The 24,017-nt window shown below is 40.8% G+C and overlaps 1 protein-coding gene across 1 annotated transcript in view; it reads right to left on the bottom strand.

Moving 5' to 3' along the window:
- Positions 1-4,909: 4,909 nt before the first annotated feature.
- abcb6b (ATP binding cassette subfamily B member 6 (LAN blood group) b) overlaps positions 4,910-24,017 on the bottom strand; it is a 30,323-nt gene continuing 11,215 nt past the window's right edge. The window contains exons 12-19 of the mRNA XM_070976521.1: positions 22,898-22,983; positions 22,065-22,122; positions 21,390-21,494; positions 12,653-12,827; positions 12,435-12,547; positions 11,948-12,042; positions 7,060-7,128; positions 4,910-5,024 (exon numbers count right to left, since the gene is read on the bottom strand). Of these exons, the coding sequence (XP_070832622.1) occupies positions 4,910-5,024; positions 7,060-7,128; positions 11,948-12,042; positions 12,435-12,547; positions 12,653-12,827; positions 21,390-21,494; positions 22,065-22,122; positions 22,898-22,983 (816 nt within the window). The remainder of the gene's footprint in view (positions 5,025-7,059; positions 7,129-11,947; positions 12,043-12,434; positions 12,548-12,652; positions 12,828-21,389; positions 21,495-22,064; positions 22,123-22,897; positions 22,984-24,017) is intronic.

Raw genomic sequence — 24,017 nt, forward strand, 5'->3', positions numbered from 1 at the left:
GCTCCTGAATTTATTTATTTTTTGTCAATCTAATGTTTGTGATGTCAAGACAAAGTCAAAACTTGGACAACCAGTTTTGACAGTGTTTTCTCATAAACCTCTGCCTCTTGGCCCAAATTCCTACTTGCTCCATTCAGTATATCATACGGTATTTGCCAAACAATTATCATATCTAAAAAAATTTCCCAAAGTCAACATTTGGGTCATCCAGACTGTGTGGTGTTGTAGTTTAGACCTCTCAACACAGTCAGCTTGTTCAATGGCATTGTACTACTCTCATAACTAAGTCCTCACATGACAGCATACTTGTTTGTCAGAGCCTTCCACAATAACCCATACATGCGTTCTGGAGGTGACATATATGAGCATTCCACATCTGATGCCCCTGTTAGTGTGTTGTGCTAGGGTAAAGCTCGGTCATCATGTTTTAAATAAACCAATATCAGATAGGACATAGACTCTGGTTTACTGGTCTCACTGAGGACCAACTAACCAAACACTACTGAATAAGATTTCATTTTGATTGATGAGACACCAGACAGGTTTTAAAGAAATCCCAGTTTAACTCAGCTATCCAGAATAAGTCTGATCGTGATTCATGGTTGCTCATGGTTGTGCTGTTGTCTCATAACGTAATATTATAATGACCTCCAAAATAAAATCCCTGTTTGTTATTTAAAAATAATTTTATATTGAAGCAGAGTGGTGTGTGAAGTCAGGAAATTTCTTTTTAAGATTTAGAGATGCAGGACATTTTAGGCTTCTTAACCTGAGACAGAGACTGGGACAGGCAGGAAACGAGAGACAGAAACTGCTTGGCAGTGATCATGATTAAGATATGAAGCACTGAGACTGCCCTCACTGCTACACAGACTAGCTATGGCATTTTAATAAGGGCACAACTTGCTGTGTGGGTGTATGTACAGCGCTGGTTGAAAGTTTGTGAACCCTTTACACACACACACATACACACATACACACACATACACACACACACACACACACACACACACACACACACACACACACACATATATATATATATATATATATATATATATATTGGTGAAAAATCAAAAATCACACCTTGCTCTTGGTGTGATTTTTGTTGGATGACCACTCCTTGGGAGAGTCGCAATGGTGTTGAATTTCCTCCATTTATACAATCTGCCTGTCAGTGGAATGGTGAGGGCCAAACCTTTTCCAGCCCGGTGACCTTCTGATCATCGTCTGAGCTCAGCATAAATCTCCTAGGATCAAAGCATGACCCACTTCCACAAATCTGTGTTGAAGACCAGACTTTGATAATGAATACCCAGGTTTATATTCTTTCAATAGCACAGAGGTAACCAAACTCACAACCAATCGTCTCAAGGGTTCACAAACTCTCTAGCGGTGTGTGTCACATAGACAGAGGCATCATATGAAACATGCACACCTTCTAATATTAATCCATCCTCACATTAACTTTGCACATGCTGTCCTCTACTGGTGATGGTTCTTTGTGATATCTGTCTGTACATTACCTCCTGTCTCTTTTTCATGTGAGTAACCATACAGTATATGTACGTATACCACATCCCATTGTACATCTCATTCCCTCCCTGCTGTTTTGTACTCAAGACTGTTGTTGTACTGATTTGTTTTTACATTAGATATTTGTTTGTTCAAGAGATGGAAGTTTATTAGCAGAACAACTTTCCAAATGTGTGAGACATTTTGGACCAGAACTGTGTCCAACAAGTTGACATATGCATATTCACAGTTTGTGTAATCATTTGTACAGAGTGTGAGATGTAATTTAGTAAGAATGTTTCTAGTTGCATGCAGTGAATCACAAAATCTAGCCAATAAAGTACTTTTAGAAACCAGTGAAGTACATGATATTTCTTTGTCTGGCTTCCAGCTCTGAAGCATTAACTTGATGACCATAGGTGCCAGATCTGGGAAAATCATACTGTGAGGTAATTGGGAGGATAACGCACACAGTGGCAGTGAACAGGCCAAAACAGACTTGAAACTGTAAAATAAATGTATATATTTCAATATTAACCTTTCTAGGTGTCCTGACAATCCTGTTCAGCTTTTGACCACTCATTGGTTTCATACAGTGAAATAAAGCACATCACCTTGTGACCCACTGCAGTCTGGATCAACTGACTCCAACAAGTGCACAACAACTAGACCTTTTAAAAACCAGATATGCTTACATTTTTGAGACCAACACAATCAGGACCATGGAGGTCAGCTATGTTGAGCTGCTTCAGGGAAGCAGTAAGTTCTGCATCTATTTTTATACCAATAACTGAACTCCCTTCACAATGGATAATCAAGAAAAGCATTAACCTATTTGAGAGCATGCCACACTGACAAGTGGAAAAATGGGTGAAGGTATTTTGGTTGTCCAAAGTTCCAGATTTAAAAGTCCTGTTCAGTTTCTGCATGGATGATGTTGGCTGATGCAGTTGAAGCGCTGCTGGAGTGAATATGACGCTTTCCCATTCAACTCATCAGAGCAAGCAAGGAGCCAGAAAACCATCAAATACTTTGGTAAAAGAATGTCTTGTAGATGGTAAATTGTGTAAAAAAGATTTTTTATTTTATTTTTTTTAAGTATGAAATTTGTTTGAATGTACCAGACTGGGGCTGCACGGTGGCGCAGCAGGTAGTGCGTGTGCCTCACAGCAACAAGGTTGCCGGTTCAATTCCCGGGTTGGGCCTTTCTGTGTGTGTTCTTCCTGTGCATGCGTGGGTTCTCTCCGGGTACTCCGGCTTCCTGTAAACCCGCCCCCACCCCCTGCAATCCCAAAAGGGATATGTGGTATAGAAAATGAAATCAATTACAAACAGATAGCCTACACATGAATGAAGGACTAATGTTTTTATGTCTGTCTGTCTGTCTGTGAAACAAATTCAAAAGTTTTGTTCTCATTTGATATTTGAAGAAAAAGAACATTTTCATACTGCAGTATTTCTTTTGGCTTGCACACTGCATTTAAATGCACAGTTGCCCGTAGTAAAATCTTCCACTTCTGGTTTTACTGATGGCTTCTTGCAGGCAGGAACTTAAAGCAGCAAAAACACCAAAACACAAACTGGAAGTTCAGTTGTTGCCTCTACACTCCAGCTACTAATAAACTACAGGGATTAAACAGTATACCTACAGACTACTGGCCTGCTTGAACAGGGCTGGGTAATGGCTGATAGAAGGCAGCTCTCATGCAGACAAAGAGGCCGAAAAGACAAGATAGGAAATTACTGGGAAGTGTTCAAAACACATAGTTGTGACAAAATCTCACTCAGCCCTGCAATGAACTCTACCATCAGAAATATTATGTTTGCTTTTCATTGGCACTGCTGTAAATAAGCGTTGACTCAGCTCTATGGTCCAGGCTGTACAGTTGGATTTTGTTGAATTGTATTACAGTATACTGAGAGGTGTTTCTGCTATTGTGCCCCATCATTTATCAATGATGGCTGACGACATATTAGAAGGAGAGTGTTGTCGATTCTCTCACACACTGCATCAGTTCAGCAGTGATGGAGAATCACGGCCACTGCTCACCAGTTTAACCATCCAGATCTCCTGATCTCCAGATCACTACTGGTACCATTTATTAGGAAGGATATAGATTTCTTTTGCCATGTAACCTACAACCCAACAGTTGCAGTATGGTTGTAACTCTAATTTGCCTCAGTTGACTATGTCAAACGTTTTACATGAAAGCAGCTGGTGTGGATGAAAGATGGGGGGAAGAAGTAGATGAAGAAGAACACTGTTAGTGGTTTGGAATTAAGCATCAAGGACATTTGTCACAACTGTGACTGAGCAAGTATTGACAGAAGTATCTGTAGGTTCTCCGTTTTTGTGACTGTTAACTGACTGTTGGGCTAACTGTTAAGATAATCCTTTATTAATCCGCATTGGGGAGACTGTTATTTGTTTTCACTGTTCCTGCCATGATTGAGAACGTAACTAAATTGACAGTTTTGTGAATCCAGTTTTTTGTTTACAGCAGTAAATAATTTGTATAGTACAATTAGTCTAACTGTTGTTTATTGTGTCTCACTTCCTTCTCATTTGAAACCAAATGCACAATTGCCACTTTTTTTGTTTCCACTAAAAAAGTTTGAAGGCCAACTCTCTCTTCAACCTTTATTGGACACATCTACGAGTACAGAGACAGTAGAAGATTCTTGTTTTACTTGACCTTGAGCTGCTGTGGCCTCGATGAAGAGCATGTCTGGAAAGTGGGTAATGATACATATATAGGTCCTGATGTAGTGCCCTTATAAGTGAACCGTCATTCTACAGAGGAAAGCCATGACACAGTTGTGGTTTCAGAGGCTTTTATTGCTAAGGAGACACAGTTGCATCTAAAACATAGTCTCCATCTGTCTTCCTCTTTCTGGCCCTCAGGCTGCTCATATAGTTTTACTCCAAACAGCAACCTTTGACACCGGCCTTTCAACCCATCCAGGATGTTTTTACCAAAACAATTTCAGTAACATAATCACCTCTGCTCCTAATGACTCGGCTACACAAGCAAAACATCTGACCACTGCCAGGCTCTTCTGCTGCAGAGGAGCCTTCGCCTTGACATTTAGGAAATTTGTCCCATTGTTATTGCTCGCATGATGAATGAATGCTGAATATGAGACAGACTGTAATTCTTTGGAAACAGCTAACAGTGAAAGTAGTGCCTCATTAACGACAATGCATGAAAGTTATGCTATTGTTAACTGTCCTTACTGCTTCTATTTGACTGGTATGCAACAGGACAACAGCTCAAAGCGTCAATGCCAGTTTGGTGTATCTGCTCCTATTTTGGTGCAGTTGCATTAGATTACAGTATTAAAGTATGTGGTGAGTGTTGAATTGAAAAAAGAATGTTCATACTCAGTTCAGTCAAGTGTCTGAGGTCTGACTGTTCATCTGAGTTTCTGTTTGTGTGTCAAGACTTTTCTGCTGTTTCATCCACATGGCTGCATACAGACCTCCCTGGACCAGCAGCTCCTCGTGTCTGAACAGAAGGAGATATGAGAAGAACAAAGAGGAGAAATGGGGTGAGACAAGAAAGAAACTAGCAACATTACCAAAGCTACGTCATCGGCTGCAACTCTTCTGTGCCTGTGTGATTCTGCTCCCCAGCTGAGGCTACTGCTGTGGAGACGTCCTGACTTTCTAGAAAAGTGGGGGTACAAAGCTGTTTAATATCCACTGTTACTATAGGGAATTAAAAATAAAAAGGCTAATTGTTTTTTTGTTTTGTTTTGTTTTTTTAAAAAAAGCAATAGAAATTAAATGGAAAGAAGAGCAGACAGGGGACAAGGTGGGTCACTCATAATGTCTTGTGACACCCGAGCTGCTTTAAAAACAAAGTTGAGCTTTCTAAAATCCTCCTGCAGACTTTAAACAACTTTACTATGAATTAATAAAACCACAAGTCTGTTACTGTCTGGATTGCTAGACAGAAAGTGAGAGAGAGAAAGACAGCGAGGGGCAGAAACAGCGGATTCAGAGAAACTGAGGAAGGTAAGGAGAAAAGAATAAGAACTGGTTGAAGAAAGGAAGCAAACGGCAAAAGTACTCGACCCATTTAGCATTCACTCCTATAACATCATCAGAGGCATGTTAATACTTTATACACTTTATTGATGCTGCTGTACATTGGAATTTCCCCTCGTGGGACTAATAAAGGAATATTGAATTGAATTGAATTGAATTGAATTGAATTGAATTGAATTGAATTGAATTGAATTGAATTGAATTGAATTGAATTGAATTGAATGATGGACAATTAAAAGACAACAATGAAAATAGATGCAGCAGAGCCAGATATTATCTTTTTACTCCACACATTCTTCTTCCTTGTAAAAACCTGGCGCCTACATTACAGTGCAACTTCAGGTGTGTTGTGCTAGTAGCAGCTAATGTAGCCCTGAGCCTGCAGCTCTGGGCTCTATTGAGACACACACGGAACCAGAGTTTTACCATCTGAGCCTCAGCAGATGAACTGTGTCTGTCTTTTAGTGTGGATGATGATCTTCACTAAAAACACCTCCAGAAGTTAGCTTGGACACACGTTGTGTTTACACGTAAACAGGGTTTTCAGAATTAGCCAGCTCAGTGTGGACGTAGTCCTCGTAAAGAATGCTAGGAACGGGGACAGCCTGAGGACGGGATGAGGCCTCTTCCTGTCTCTGTTTCATGATACACTCCCACACTTTGTGGCAGATATTGTGTGTATTCTGACACCGGGCCTGTCTTGTGTTTACATCACAGTGTCCATCAACAGATGAATGGTTTTTGGTTGGTGTCTCTCACACATGCCTGCAGGGACAATTAAACATTTGTTTACCCTCCGCTACAGCTCTGTGTGTGACCAGTCCATCTCTCAGGTGTGTTCTTATTGATACCTCAATGTTATCATGTACACAACATCCAGCTGCTGGATCTACATTCATCAGATTTACTTTAGAAGTGAGATATATCACTTCCTTTGCCTCTTGCTTGCTACTGCCTGTGTGTGTGTGTGTGTGTGTGTGTGTGTGTGTGTGTGTGTGTGTGTGTGTGTGTGTGCGTGCGTGCGTGCGTGCGTGCGTGCGTGTGTGTGTGTGTGTGTGTGTGACCTCAGTGTGTAACTAAGGAAATCTTCATGCCTAGCTCCTATATCAAAAGACTGTACACATCAGCACCTAAATGACAGTTCCACTGCGTGTGTGTGTGTATGAGAGAGAGAAAGACACACCTGAATGATGGTGTGTGTGTCTTGAGTGCTTGCAAATTTGTTTTCTGTAGATCAAATCCTCAGAGTTTGTTTTTTGTGTGACCCTTAAACTTTCTGCTCTCCTTCTTAGAGGGGTCAGCTCTGTCTCCCCCCCGACCTATCCCTCTCTTGCCTCTCTCTCTCTCTCTCTCTCTCTCTCTCACACACACACACACACACACACACACACACACACACACACACACACACACACACACACACACACACACACACACACCAGTGGCTCCTGATAATATCCCAGCACACTTGCTTCTCAGATTCAACTTACCTTCCTCTCTCTGCTATCTGTCCATTGTGGATCACTAGGATCTGGTCTGCTTCGACAATGGTGGACAACCTGCAATATCATACAAATATTATTCCTCTATAATTCCCTCATTTTGAGGGAATGCACTGTTACATATCAAGCTGTGTCACCTGAATTGTAGTCAACAACAGGATGTTGCATTTTAGGAAGCCAATTGTAATTCTAATTCAATTCAGCAGTACTGAAATGCTGGTCAATCATTTTCAGGTTAATTCTGGTTTATTACAACTTGTGTCTTGCTTTTGTAGCTTTTACCATTAGTTCTATTTAAAACCATTTTAATTTGGAAGTGAAACTAGGCATCAGCACTCACACAGTGTTTGCAATAATAATCCCTCAGTTGCTTTTCTTGGACCCCTTCTCTACAATGTTGAAGCATTCTGAGATTGCAGCATCAAACACAACAATGTTATTATCAACAGTAGAACTAACAGCCAGAGCTACAAAAACAGGAACCAATTTTTAACAAATCAGAAACAGTCTTTAAGCACATGTGCGTCATAAATGTCACAAAGTGTACAGGAGGAAGCAGATCAAACACCAGTCAGTGTCTTTAGTTTTAGAGATAGCAATTCCAGTGGTGCAGAGGTTGGGAAGAGGGGCATAAAATGAGGAATGGGAAATGATGGAGACATATATTGGAGAGAGAGAGAGTGGGAAAGAGTCATAATGTGCGGCCAGATGTTAAATATGTTCAGCTGTCTTATGAAAGTAAAATAGACAGTCATTCCCCAGTAATCACTTACAGAAACATGCACACTGTCATCTCTGTCACACACATGCAAATATTTGACACACACGCAAACACACACACACACACACACACACACACACACACACACACACACACACACACACACGCACACACGCACACACACACACACACAGCTGAGTTTGTTGCTGTGGCTTGGAGAACTCTGCATGAACTTGTCTGTGAATTATTAAAGTTAATATTTATGACCAGTCTCTGATGAGAGTCTGATTAAAGTCACACTCTGTAATCTAAATGGCTCTCAGCTCCGGACTCAACTGTGTGATGTGACCCAATGGGGAATCAGGAAATTATTTACAAGGTGTGGGAAGGCACACAGATGAAAGTTGTCCATGGATGTGTAATGCTCAGGGTTTTTCTATTTGTGAGATAAATGCTTGAATCCGAATAGGTTTTTGAAAAGTCAAGGGGACATGTTTCCCCCACCCCCAGTGGAAATTATGCGTGTGTGCATAATGCTGTATATGCAAAAAAGAAAAAGAAAAAAAAAGGTTCTGCCATAGAGCTCATGCCTCTCCAAACTGCTGAATGTCACTTCAAGCTTCAGCAGAGCCACCACTCTGCTTTAATGTCATCATGGCTATCTTTGGATCTTTCCAGCTTCAATATTTGATAGAAAACCTCGGTCAAAGGTAGAAATATCTCTCCCCAGAGAGCGCAGACGTCAGTGGGTTTTCTCCACTCATTCCGGCTTTTCAGAAAAAGGAAAACATCCAGTGTGTTTACATGCAAGCAGGATAAACGCAAAACTTTACAGTGCATATCTTCTGAGAGGCAGGTATGCTAATATAAAATCAACTCATATTCATATTCTCTCCTGGTCAGATGTAACACAAATTCATATATCAAGTGAAAAATAATAACATGGTTTCATAACATCTGAACTGAATCTGAAATAGAAGAAATCAATGGCATGGTCCTGTCTTACCCTTTGACTCTGCTTACATACATTATCTTGCAATGATGAACAAAAGTGGAGCTTAAATGTAATAATACTGGAACATAAACAGAAAAGGGATGATGCAGGAGACAGAAATGTTGCTGAAGTCATCTGCTGTGTCAGTTGCAGTGGTCTGTGTGACTGTGGGGAAGGTGGGTCTGCGAGCACGACGGGACGGCTGCTTAGCTGGCTTATGGAGCTTTTCAACTCTGAACACATTAAAGCACATTCTCAGTTCACCATCAATTTTGTAAAACTGCCAGTATTAAAAATCTACACAGATGAATTTAGTGATGAGGTAGCATATGAGATCTGTAAAAAAAACAACGAACAACTAGCAGTCTGCCACTGGACAGTCTAAAGAGATGCAATGCATTCCAGTACGCTCATGTCACATACTGTAAATTCTTGCCAATCTTGTACAGATATGGGCATTTTATGTGTCCACGTACTGTGCAGTTGAAATGCACAACATACTGACATCATATTTAGTATGATTCTTCAAAGCAGCCATACTGTTAGCACCATGTTAATGGAGAACACTATGTCCCTCCCATTCACAAGTAATAGTTATGGAGGCCTGGGTTATTCAATTCAAACCTGAAGGGATCCAGTTAGAGAAATTCTCCTCAAGCATAATAGTCATAATGTCCGACTTGAATCATTATTACATATATATACATTATCTATTGACCTCCACACATTTAATTACTTCCTGTCCAAACACTCTGCAGACCATGCAGGAATTAATGCAAGTTAACAGTATATAGTATGATGTAAAGAAAGGTGTTTAAATCCTTTAGACAGCATACTTAGGTTTACCCACCCAAGTTATTGAACATCACTACCATCTACGTGCCAGTATACTGTAAATGACAGTGGAGGTGTTCATGGCTTGGTTTTATCAGCAGCTTGCTACCATGTTCAAGAGAAGGGATAAATTCTCTCCATCCAATAACTGAAGTTGATTGATGAGAGATCTCAGCTCACCCTTCAGAGTTAAACCGTGATCTGTCTGTTGTGATTGTGTGTGTGTTTTAATTTTATTTAAGGCCCAGCTGATAAAGTCAATAAACAGTCCTGATCCTACCGCCAGACTCCATCTGTCACTGCTATTGAAAGATTGAGAAGCTGGTGGATCATCTTATTCAAAGGCTACTGGTCAATACGAGGTCTAACAGAGAGGACTTACACAGCAACATGAGCACCTTACAATTTGCTTTAAAAGGAAGATAATAATAATAAAAAAAAAAACTAATCACAAAATGACTTATGCATATCTTTAGTGCTTGGGACCCATAGACAAAGGATTTTTAGCACAGTATACAAATTAAACTGATGCTTGTCAGACAGAAGACATGACACTTGGATAGTGTCTTAGGAAAGAGAAAGTTATCAGTGAGACAAAATACCTGCATTCTAAATGCATAACCTTATGAATCCCTGGTGTAGACAGTAATACAGGTGCTTGAACAAGTGTTAATGTATACACTTGTTCAATCCAATACAAGTTTACACATTTATGGTCAGCTTTTGTTGAGTCACACATAAAATATATATGAATTTATGCAATTTACAGTTCCTTATTTTGTCTTCACCAGACCAACAGTCAGCACACTAAAAACAGAGAGTCTGACTCATGCCTCAGAGCTTTGGTGTCAGTACTGGTCATAGATGAGTAGTCACAGTCAACATCTGTAAACAATGTTTGTGTGCATGGGTCAGATTTTCCATACAGGTGCACACAAACTTCCATCCACTCCGTTTGTTTTTCTTTGGGTGGTGGCGCTCACACATCTTTCACTTTGTATGCAACGGGTGTAAATGGGCAAATGCATCCTTCTCATTATAGTACAACATTAAGAGTTTACAGGCATGCAGCACTGTGAGGCTGTACTCAGGTATAGCGGTGCTTTGAGCTAAATGCCACCATGCTCAAAATGACACTGCTAACATGTTGATGTTAAGCAGGTATCATGTTGATCACGTTCACAGTTTTTGTTTGCCATGTATGCTAGCATTTACAAAGTAGCACTAAATAAACACAGCTGAGGCTGATGGGAAGGTCGTTATTCTTGCTGGTATGGTCAAACGTGTTTGACACAAAAATTTGACCTGATGATGACACAAGGAAAAGACAGTGGCTCACCACATGACGACAATTCAATCTTATCTTAGTGTGTTTTCACTGGGCTGGAGCTCTAACATTATGAAGCAGACAACTGACTTGAATGTAGAGGAAAAAGTATGATGGTATAAGAACAGCTATTCATTCTGTACCCCACAGGTGACTGCTCAAATGTCAGTACAACAGTTGTTAGAGACCAGAGAGCATTACATACACTTCCCATGGAATGACACACTGCATATGTGTCCAGTGGAGATCTTGCAAACAAAATATTGTTTCTAGTTTTTTTTTTCTCCATGTGATTGTATGTACAAATGCGCAATGTTAACTGTTATTCAATCAATATTCTTCTGTACATTAGAAACCATTTTTAAGTGTCAGTCATTAAACAAGAAAAATGAATTCGTCGCAGTTGTGATGTAGAAAACAGAGGAAGTGATTAAAAATGGGTGCAGCCCCACAGGCTGCATCACTCCTGATGTATTTTAATGTCTGTAAGTGTCAGAGCCTTGCAAGTCTTTTTCAGTATCACTCAGACTGATGAATAACCAGACATCTGTTTCTTTTACTTTTGTTGGCCTGTCATCACGCATCATCTCATATCCTCCAATCAGCTTTTCATTTAATCTCTCCATCCCTCTCTTTGTGTCTGCCCTAATCCTGTTTTGCTTTCACCACATCCCTCTTTTCTTTCCATCTCTCTCGCTCACATATTGCCACTGCAACTGTAATCACATCGTAACAGACCTCTGTCATTTCTAAAGCACAATGGGTTTGTACACCCCTGCCCACAGTCCCACTGGACCACCATTAACAAACACCACCTGATAATTATGCTCTACCTGAATGAACACAAATGACTGGTGGATGTTTCTGTTCATTGCAAAGGTGTTCAGTCATACTAGTGAGCTACAGTGTTAAGTATAAATCGCTGTTGAAATGCTTTTAGCATTCCTAACCTATAGGAGGCTCCTTAGTTATACGACACACAGCTTGGTAGAAATGTCACCTGTGTGCAACCACTATAGTCGTCCTGTTGGTGCAGACCTTGGCCAATGATGCCTGGATGTTCCTTTCAGTCTGGGTGTCCAGTGAAGAAGTGGCCTGGTGGACAAAACAGTGCATTAGTGTAAGTACAGTAGTATAATGAAATGAAAGGCTTTTTGTTGCAATGTACACCACCACTTAAACACAGTTTGGGTTCTAAACTTGTACATTTAATGTGTGTGTGTGTGTGTGTGTGTGTGATGTTGAATGGGCAGTTGGCTCTCAGGTAGTCTCAAAAAAGAGAGCTTGATCTTACTGACACTTCCTGAATAAATAAAGCTTAACTAACTAAGACTGGACATAGAACTTTTTCTCATATGATGGAACAGCAATCATCGATAGATACAGAGGACTTTACACAGACACACTGGTGGGAGAAGTGTGTCTTGAGGTATCTACAGTAAGTCTTGTGACCCGCTGGGTGAACACTGGCTTCCCTGAATCCTCACCTCATCCAGCAAAATGATTCGAGGTTCTTTCAGGATGGTTCGAGCAATTGCCACCCTCTGCTTCTCCCCTCCGCTGAGCTTCAGACCTCGCTCCCCCACCTCCGTGTCATACCCTGGTCAGACAAAACCATCACTTTCATCGTTATCATCATTATTCACTTTCTGCATCCAGATTTTGCAACATCATCTACACACACACTCACACACCCCAGCCTGACCCTGAGGTAGCTCCAGTATCCTGGTGTGTATGTCAGCAGCCGTGGCAGCTCTCTCCACCTCCTGGTTGCTAGCTGTAACTCGACTGTAACGGATGTTATTGCCGACGGTGTCATTGAAAAGAACCGTATCCTGGGGAACCACGCCAATGTACGACCTCAGAGAAGACTGCCGCACCTTGGACAGAGAAAGAGACAAAACCGGACTAAGTGCATACTGGTGAAGCAGACCCTATAGGCATTCAGTCTTTTTTTCATGTCAGATTTACCGGCCCTGTTGTATCTGGAAAGCAGCATTCAAGTGTTTTCAGTATGCAAGATCTTCAGATCTGTGGCTCATGATACAATCACATATCTTGAGCCACATTGGCTCAGCTACGTTGAACTGGGTGGAATTCTCTCACTACTTGCTCATTCTCACACACACACACACACACACACACACACACACACACACACACACACACACACACACACACACACACACACACACACAGCATATATCTGCATAAATGTTGCATGGCTTAATTCATACTATACTATATAATGCATGTTGCCCCAGGTCACAGACAGCACACGTCCTGAAGCGATTTCTGTCCCCGTCTGTTCGTCTCTCCCCCAGGCTTTTACATATCTGAATTCACCCACCTACCTTCTGTTTGCTTCTCTACATCAGTTTTACTTGACACCTTATACATTTGTCCATACTTGTTTTAGCATGTACACTGTAGCAATGCAACTTTAAGGTCTAAACCAACATTTCTGTATATCAAATATTTCCAAAAAGGCTGTGCAGAGGATTCTAACATCATCACTACAAACAACCCCCCTCTATAGTAGCATGTGCATAGCATGTGTTTCAAATGGAGGAAAACATCTGCAAAATACTATAATGTCCAAAAGAAACAAGTATCAAAAACGTGGCTTCACTTTAAAAACGCTGATGCCAGTAGTCTGCACGGCATCATCTCAGATTTCATTAAACATTAAACTATTCTCAGCATAAATCTGACGGTGAAGTGTTGCTCCATGTTTGATGATCAGCCAGCTGAGTCCTCAGACTCCTTGCCAGGCATCTCTGTTTTATAAGTAGTGTAGTGATTAAAATATTAACATATTAATGTTTTTATTTTTACAGTGGATCAAGTGACTAAATATAATGTGAAAGTGGCTACTCATTATCATTGTGTTGGTTTTCCAGCCCATAAATTCAGCTCTCATCAACCTCTAGCATCCCTCAGCGGGCAACTGTTTTCTCTGATAAGCCCACTGTACACCACCTGCTCAGCACCAAACAACTGACAAAGATAGAAACTAGCTGGTAAACATTCAGACTAAAAACAGCTGGGTTATTTCATTTACTCAACCGTGGGGTTATGAAATGTTTTACCCATGATGGGTTATTTGTATGGGATTTGGGTTATTTTGTGCAAATCATGCGCTGAGTCAAAATCCATCAACCCAACATAGATCGGTTGACTCAGCACCTGGGTTGTTCGACAGTCAACAGATGTGCTCCACCACGAATCCACACACCGCAACAGGCTCCATGCACCGAGAGCTCACGCGTATTAGCACTGGGAGAACCTGACTGATCATCCTTGTGGTGAGGCAAATCAATAATAAAAGGTTTGTGCACACTACATATCTAATTCACATTGTCTGTGTTGTGTTACCTATTAAAGTTGTATCTTTATATTGTCAAGGCTAGTTGGTTGGTTTGGCTAACAACTTAGCTAGCCATTTAGCCGTTATCATGAGAGCACACCGGATACAGCTTTTCTGTGTGGTCTCTGCCATCTACCAAATGAATTCATGAAACTAGTTCATAATGCCCATGGGCGTATGGTCCAGCTGGTTCGCTAGCTAACAGGCTAATTTGCCAGCTAGTTAGTTTGCTAGCTAGCCAGGTAATTTGCCAGTTTAAGGACAATTCCAGGCAAATTCAACCTGGGGTTATAGTTTCCTAATATTTTAGGTCTAAAACAGTGTTTCTCAATTCCAGTCCTCAGGGACCCCTGCCCTGCATGTTTTAGATGTTTCCCAAATCTAACATATATTTTGTTATAGTTTTGTAGTTGAACAGTTTTTTAGATATGGGTAGTCTATTGCAGTTTATTTTCTTGTAGATTGTACTGTAATGTGTTCATCTGGCATATTGGTTAATTTGACCAAGCATTTGTATATATGTGTGGTTGAATTTACCCAGATTTGCAGTTAATTTGACTTAGAATTTTGGGTAGATTATTTAACTCATCTGTTGGGTTAAAATGGACCAACCCATCTTTCTGGGTCAAATTAACTACTGCTGAGCTGGTGCTATATTGACCCAGCAGTTGGGTTATAAAACAACCCAAATTGGGTTATTTTTAACCCAACAGTTTGTAGTGGGTATGTGGAGCATTTAGCAGCTAAAGAAAGCAATAATACTGGGGAGGATCTTGAAATGTATAAGGGTCAGTCCTCCTGCCTAAAGCATACTGTTAATATAGTTATTCCTTTCAGTGAGAAATGGCAGCACAAGAACAGAAATGATCATGTGACTAAATGAAAACAGTCTGCCAAGTTCATTTAGACATGTTCCATGTCTAAATCCAATTTATTTGCAAAGGCGAAAGAGACGGGTAACACAAAGGTAAGTGAAGCTGGGATGAACTGTTGTGGAGAAACCTGGGGCCACCTATACACAACCCTGTTTGATTTTGCAATAGAATTTAAAAGAATATTCCCAATATTGTTATATTAATTGTCTCATTGTGAAAATTAAACACATGTACATCATCAGACTGTCGAGAGCAGATGGCCCACACTAGAAGGGACTCCATCCAAGTCTAATCAGTTCAGATTCAAACCACATTGGTATCAGGAAAGTAGTCGTAATGTCCCCCCTCCGTTTTAAGAAGAAGTTTTTTATGAATGTGGCTCTTGATCTCTCCAGAAATAATTTCCGGTGTTCAATGACTCTCTGGTCAGTGTGCAGGACTTTGAGTCTTTCCTGTGGAAAGCTTTCCTCCGCAGCCACAACAATACAAATTCCATTTCCTGCACCAACTCGGTTTGGCTAGTAATCACTCACTTTCCTTTAATTTGATCTTTGCAATTTACGTTTGGTATTTATTCCACTAAAGAACAACACAACATCTGTTTCTGATGAGAGGGGGTGGACATAGCCCTTACACCAAATGTTAGAGAAGGAGATGGAGAGGGAAGAGAAAAAAGGAGGATAAAACAATAAAAAGGAGGCTTTAAAATGTTTTTCATTGAAGCATCAACTGAGGAACAACAGAGAAAAAATTAGTGTGAGACAGCTGTTCTCACACACGAGAAAGAACAACTAACATTATTATAAATCTGTAAGGAGGTGCAGGATTTAACATTTTCATCACCAAGCCTGTTTTGTACATTATCTGTTTATATAATTTACTTTGCCTCATGTTCAGCAGTTAACAGGGTTGCTCACAGAGAGGATGTGGCCTATATATGAAGCCATAGCCAGCAGAATGTTATGTTCCCAGCATCACACATCGGAAACCCAAGGAACAGCTAGCCTGGTTCTGTCTGAAGGGAACAACATATGTATATGATCAGCCATCACGTCTACAGCTCACTGTAACACTTGATATGTCATTTGGCTGAGTCCAGTAACTGCCTGACTCTGGTTGTCTTGCAACCTCAAGAAGAAGAGGCAAGGACTCCAGAAAATCACTACACCCATCCAAGAAATGGTCCAGCACATAGTCCCCACAATAGCTTTTGCACAGATAATACAATGGAGATGTAAATTGTTTGCTAGCAAGCTTTAAGGTACTAGCACAGTATACTCTAACAGAGGTGCTTGATAGATGCTCAAACAGTGCCCCCACACACCTTTACATGGTCAGAGATAGGGGACTGTGGATGATAACTCTCCAGAAGCTTAAATCTGATGCCCACTTCATGCAGTGCTTGCGCAGAAATGTGGAAGTGAGAGACAAGCAGAGGTTAAACTTCTCTGTGAAACTTTTTCTGTCACTTTTTGCATGTGTAGCTGAGTGAAACACTAGTTGCCTTCTGGGAGAGAGTTTCTTTAAGTGTGCACCATTATGGTGTGATAGGTGGATTTTGTCACCTTGAGACAGAGTTGGCTGTTTCCACTCATGTGCTAAGTAACAGGCTGCTGACTAAAGCTTAATATTTATCACAGAGATATGAGAGTGGTGTCAGCCTTGTCACTTATTTCTTGGCAAGAAAGTGAATACGGGTAATTGCCAAAATGTCATCGATTGCTTAAGTAATTTGGCTCTTGAGTAAACCTCTATTCATCTCTGTCCTCTAACCAACAGCAACCCAACCTAACAAAGAGATGTGATTTATCTTATACTATTTGAAGAAATTAGCTTTGACAAATGCCTCCTGGCTGCCTACTTTTTACTGACAAACAGGAAGGTGTGTTATAGAAGAAGCTTTCAGTGACCAGCCATCAGCCAGCAGAGACTGACTCATCAGAGATTCACTGCATGTAGCGGCCATATGCAGGGACAGAGTGGCAGAGGACCAATGGGCCAAGAGGCTGAGCTGTGTCCACGCAGCATCTGCTGTTTAAGCGAGAAAGCGATGCAAAGTAAAGAACTTTTGCAGGTCTCCTACATGCCAGGAAGCTCACATGCAAAACCAAAGGCTTACCTGCTGTTGAAATTCTGTCTGCTTTGAGGTTTTGAAGTGTACTGTGAAAGTTTACTGCACCACCTCGTCTGCAGAAACTTCACTTCCTCCTTTTTTGTGCAGGTGACTGTTAGCCAGAAATATACTGAACAAATGCAAGTGCAAAAGGTCAAATTCTGATTGACAAATTAGGATATACAATTATTTGCTTCTTCCTTAGACTTAGCCCAGAAGATCAATATCGCTTTCATCTCTGTATGCTAAATACGAAGCTACTGCCAGCAGGCGATTAGCTTATCTTAGCTAAAAGACTGGAAACTGAGGGAAACAGCTAGCCTGGCTCTATCATGAAATGAGTCTATTGGCACCTTGAAATTGCACTAATAAACACATTTTATCTTGTGTGTTTAATCAGAACACATACAGAAATGAAAAAGGCCAAGCTAAGCTAAGCTAAGCTAATCACCTAGCTTTATGTTTTGCATCTCAACACATCTCACCATGCTCATGTTCACCATCTGGAGATAATTAACACAGAAAATGAGACTGAATCACTCATTAAGAGGTTATACTGGGTAAAACATGCCAACAAGGCCTCTGATAGTGACATGCTGAACAGGTATTTATAGAGTACAACATGAAAAGCATGGTGGTTTTTAATGGAGTGACAAAAGGCAACATGTCAAACAGATGGTGTGTCCAAACTGCTGGCATCAAATCCAAAGTACAAAATTCTCAACATCCTTCTCACTCTCACTTTGTAACAAAGGTGAGATTTTATGATCACCATCTGATCCAAATTCTTTTTTATTGATTCATCTCTCACCTCTTTTCAAATGTGATTGAGCTGTTTGAGGGAATTACCACCCAGTGAAATAGTTTATTTTATGACGCCAGTTCCTTACTTTGGCCTGCACTGTTGTTCTCCACAACTCACAGATCTTGTCAGTGGATCAGTATGTTGGTGCATGACAAAGAGTCATCTTTGGGGGGGCATTTTATTAATTGAATACAAGAGCTGTGGAGAAACACTCTCCAGGTGTGGGGAGAACACACAGCAAAGGGGCACAACTTGGAACTGAACCTGTGTCAAGGATCAGGCCCCTATATGTGGGGCATAGACTCCACCAGGCCAAAAAGTGATTTTCATAAATTTTGTGCATCAGCATTACAGTCCTGCTGAGTAATATCATGCCCAAAATTGTGGCAAACCTTGTACAGTGCAAATGTAATGCTGCTGGCATAGAAACAAAAAAGTTCTGAACATTTAAATGGGATCTCTAAAAAAGGGCCGGACCCAGTGCTGCCTAATACAACAACAGAATGGATCCATCAGCACAGGAAGCTGAGGAGTTTCATCACTTCCTGCTCCTCCTCCTTGTCCTGGAGAGGTTGAAAAATCCCAGATTGCTGGACAATCTGAATCTAATTGCAGAGACGGCCACATGTGTGTGCATGTGTGTTGATTAACCGGTCGTCCTGCTGTGTAATTATAAATGAGCATCCTCATAATCATCACCAGCCCATTCATCTGAACAGGCATGTCCGTTGTATTAAAACAGCTGTGCATGAGTGTGTTGTAAAGTGCCTGTGCTGTTGGGTTTTTATTGATACTTTTGGCAAGTCATAAACAGACTTACTTTAACTACAACTGCAATAAATAGGCTATCTTTACACATGCACACACACACACACACACACACAAACACACACACACACATCTGGTGTCTGGACTCATTGCTGTATTATTCAGGAACCTTTTACTATGATTTATTCACAGTGTGGCTGGAGTCACTCAGCCCAGCTGTGTGTGTGTGTGTGTGTGTGTGTGTGTGTGTGTGTGTGTGTGTGTGTGTGTGTGTGTGTGTGTGTGTGTGTGTGTGTGTGTTAGCGAGAGAAAGATAAAGTGGAAAGAGAGGAAAAGTCAAGGTGCATGAGGCAAAGGCAGGAAACAGAGGAGAGAGAGACAGAAAAAAGAGAAATAAAGAAAGAGAAACGACATGTGAATCAGAGACTAAAAGTCAGACAGAATACATCACAGCTGATGGTAAAAAGAAATGTGACACTGCGGAAGAGGTTGACCTTTTGGGAAATATTCTTATTTGCTTCCTTGGACAGAGATAGATGAGAATATCAATATCAGTCTTATACTGGTGGAGCAGTTGGTTAACCTAAGCTTAAGATTGAAAGCAGAGGGAAACAGGCTGGCTCTGTCCAAAGTTCAACAATGTGCAGCTCACTCATCATGAAGCTCACTCATCTGTGTGTCAGTGAAAAAGAGTTTTGTGGTTTTACAGAGGGTTATGTGCTAGTCTAGGGCTGCCCAAAGTGGGGCCCTATAAGGTCTGATATGGCCTCTGTATGTGTCTACAATAATAATAAAAAAAAAAGAATTCTCACCTAAATTGGTGTTTATGCTGTTTAATCAGTTGTGAAGTAAAGATTTTCTTTAAATATGTCAGATCCCTGACGAATTATTTTTCACACGACACTTTGTGCAGAAAGCCTGCAAATTAAGGAATCTTGGAATCCTAGTATCATTTTCCCAGTACAATTCTAAGCACACAATACAATATAATAAGTGTTTTCTGTTGGCCCGAGGCCCAACATCAAGTTTCAGCTTTGGCCCTCCTTGGGAAAATGTTTGGGCACCCCTGTGCGACCCTACACAAAATAGGCTAACTGCTAAACATATTTCCAAAAATGCTAAACTATTTATTTAAGTCCAGAGTGTAGAGCCAACATATTTAATTGGCAAATTCCAGTCCAATTCCACACCAAGAGACAACATAAACCCTTAACAAAATATCCATGCAGCTTGACTTGATTGCTTTCAAGTGCCACATTGCTTCTGTCACCTCACCTAATGGTGAAAATGTGCACTCAAGTGCAATTTAACTGCACTAATGCTGTAATCACTACAAGCAGATATCATGTTGCAAGATCAGATATCAAATTAAATATCTTGTAAATTGACATTTTACTGATACATTCAGTATCAAGTATCATTTTGTGACTTGCCAGACAGACTAATTAACATAATTTCCTCATTGTATTAATATGGAACAAAATTGGTACTGTGGTTCCTGCTAAATGTAACGTTGTTACAAATTAGTAGTCCATAAACACAATTTATTTGCCTCTGGCATATGCGTAAAATAGACCTTTGAACTGCTCCACTTATCCTGCAGGCACGGTAAACCTGACCAGGGAGGTGGCTAATTCACAACACATTTCAGTGCCTTTCTTGACACATTATTGTCATGAAGCAGCTGAAAACTATTTTCAAATTTTCCTCTCATCAGCTGCCAAGCACTGCAAGTACTGCATTTGCAAAAACAATGAATAACTATGCAGTCCACCTGCTGACTCCCACTCTGAGATGTCAATGCACATGTTCTGCACATGTTCACAAATGATCCATACGGTCTGGTTGCCCGGAAGGACTCAAATACAACACAGTTCCAAAAAGCTGGGACACTGTGTGACATCAATAAAGCAGAATGTGATAATTTGCTCATCCTTTTTAACATTGACAATATATTTCATGTTTGACCTCATCAGCTTCATTGGATTTGAGGAATTTAATATCTTAAATTTGATGCAGCAATACATTTCAAACAAGTTGGGACAGGAGCAATTAAAGACCGGGAATGTTGTGGAATGCTCCAAAAACACCTGTTTGGAGAATTCCACAGGTAAACAGGTTCATTGGTAACAGGTGAGAGTATCATGATTGAGTATGAAGGGCATCCTGGAAAGGCTCAGTCAGCGAGGATGGAGAGAGGTTCACCACTTTGTGAACACATGATTGTGTAAAGGATATCACTACACTTTGGTTAACAGCTTTGATTACATTCTGTTTACACAGAGTTCCAACTTTTTTGTAATCAGGGTTGTAAATAAAAAGAAATTGTTTTCAAAGAAGTTTTAAAAGAAAAAGTTCCATCCATCCATCCATCTTCTATACCGCGTATCCCTTTCGGGGTTGCGGGGGTGCTGGATGTAGGTGTTATGGTGTGTGTGTGTGTGTGTGTGTGTGTGTGTGTGTGTGTGTGTGTGTGTGTGTGTGTGTTTTCATGCAGATATGTGTGTTTACCTTGGAAATGTCCTGACCGTCAATGCGGATGCTACCCCTCTGAGGGTCGTAGAATCTGAACAACAGACGCAGGATGGAGCTTTTCCCTGATGCAGACGGACCAACCTGCACACACACACACACACACACACACACACACACACACACACACACACACAACATTCATGCACATGCATACACACACATGCATGCAATTGTACACACAAACACATGCGCACATAAATGCATGCACATGCACACACGCACACACATTATTGGAAGGCCCAGTCTTAGTTTCACTTAGTGTTTATGACACATGGCAGCCTGTCACAGATGGTTGGTAAAACAATAACAATGACAAAAACATTTTCGTACTGCTGTACATAAAGCAACACTATTTCAATATTTAACCTTGACATGGTTGCTGGTGTTTGGGCGAGGTTTGATGCCAATTGGTGTTATTCTTTAGCCATTGCATTGTGCAATCAACATATATCTCATTATTATACATTAAAGCCAAAAACTTGTCTATTGCCAGTTTAAGTAAAGAGTGTAGAGTCCTTCTTCTACCACTGCTCAATATCATTAGACATACAGTTATTGAGAAAAGAAGTTATTTTGAAATTTGGTGAGCCATTAAATTAGACTTGAGAGAAAATGGTAGATGGCAGATATAGAAATCAATGGACAACGTACCAAAGCAACTGTTTGTCCTGCCTCCACCGTAAAGGTCACATCCCTGAGAATCTCAGTGCTACAGTGCACACACACACACACACACACACACACACACACACACACACACACGCAATCAAGATCAAAATTAACTTCACTTAATCCCTAGTGATGTGAGGACCTCTCTAATTCTGGCAGTAACTCCTGAAAGTTTGTGGATTTGAGAAAAATCAAGCAACACCATGAACATTTGGGGAAAAAAACCCTCAGAGTAGATCAAAAAGTAGAATTTCAAATGAAATATTTGTGACTGAATTGACTGAACAACATAGATCCGAGCGACTGAACATGCTTGGATCATATGTTTCCTCATATTGTTCATACAAATTATAAGTCTTGGCCATTTGATTGTTTTTCACACATTCTCACATTATTTCATAACAACTTGTTCTCCAATCTAAAAGACTAAACAGGTGATTTGCATCTTCTTCCAAACTGACCCATATGGTATTTATAGCACCTCTGTGGTTAATGTCCGGTTAGGTGCTCTCAAGTAAAAGCATTAGGTTAGGGTTAGTTTAGAACAAGTATTGACAAAGGTTGTTGGGATGCAAACAGTTGTCTGCAGCATCAAAGTCAGATGCTTTTTGTATGTCATGTCATCCGGTGATGCTATCACGACATTAGCTACTTCTGTAGTCATTATTTAAAAAGCCACATCAGAGCCCTTTTCAGAAAAACACACTGCAGGTCATTTGACAGCAGTCTCTGTTTTTATGCAGTTTGAATCAAATCATATACATTTATAGAAAGGTGGATTTAAGCTGTAAACAGATTTGTTGTTGGCTACACACCCGGGCACATAGCTGAAACAGACTCTGTCAAACTCCACCTGACCTGCTGTGAGCTGCAAGTCCTGTGCATCCTCGGCATCCTGCACCTGTGAGGAGGAGGAGGAGGAGGAGGAGGAGGAGGAGGAGGAGGAGGAGGAGGAGGAGGAGGAGAGACAGATGGTGTAGTCAGAAGCAATGAAGTAGGAGCATGAGTGGAGACAATTGAAGAAGAGGCACAGAAAAAAGAAGAGGTGGGGGGAATAGAAGCATTTCATACCATCCTTCCTTCTCGCCTTCTCCTTCCCTCCTTAAATCTTCATCCCTTTATAAACTGATTTTAATCAGCGACCTTTTTAAAATATTACCAGGAAAGTTTGATTGCGTTGTGACGATTTATCACCATCAGCTTTTGCCGTCCCTCCCTGCTTTGTGACCTGGTCTTCACCCTCCTCCTCCCTGTCTCCCCTCGCCTGCAGCTTCCCAAGCCAAAGAAAAGGGCCGCTGTGTTTTTAAGGTGCTCTAATGCTTTTGTCTACATTCATGTGGCTGTTTACCATATCAAGGGCCTGTGAATGTAGGAGCCTTTAGTGAGGCAGCCGGAGGACGCCTTTTCCCACCGAAACACACACAAAAAGACAGACGTACACACACAGACATACCCGTGGACTCTCTGTTTTGGTATGTGCATGCGCACAAATACACACAAGCACACAAAGTCACACACTTGTTGACCTCCTAATCCGCTGACCTCTGGCTGTGTGAGCTTCTCTGTTTCCAAGCAGGACTGATGCAGAGTGACGCCAATCAGTATGAAAACTTCATAAGATTTTACTCCACTTGTCTATAACATTTATATATCCATTTTCATTATAGACACACCTCTATAATATTTCATTTCTGACGATGCTACTCTGGAATTTTTCTTATCCTCGCTCACGTCTTTTTTCTGCTTAACAAGTTCATATCTAATCTAACTTTACCCAGTTTTACAGCATATGTAGCTTATTACTATTCATGCTCATTCTAAAAAGATGAGCCAAACAATACTGTTGTAACTGCACAGTACCAAAACAAGTGTTGTGGGCATCAAACACATATCCTACAAGAGTCCACCCATGATCATTAATGACAGTTCCAATGT

The sequence above is a fragment of the Chaetodon trifascialis genome, chromosome 12, assembly GCF_039877785.1.
Source record: "Chaetodon trifascialis isolate fChaTrf1 chromosome 12, fChaTrf1.hap1, whole genome shotgun sequence".
In the NCBI taxonomy this organism is placed as follows: domain Eukaryota; kingdom Metazoa; phylum Chordata; class Actinopteri; order Chaetodontiformes; family Chaetodontidae; genus Chaetodon; species Chaetodon trifascialis.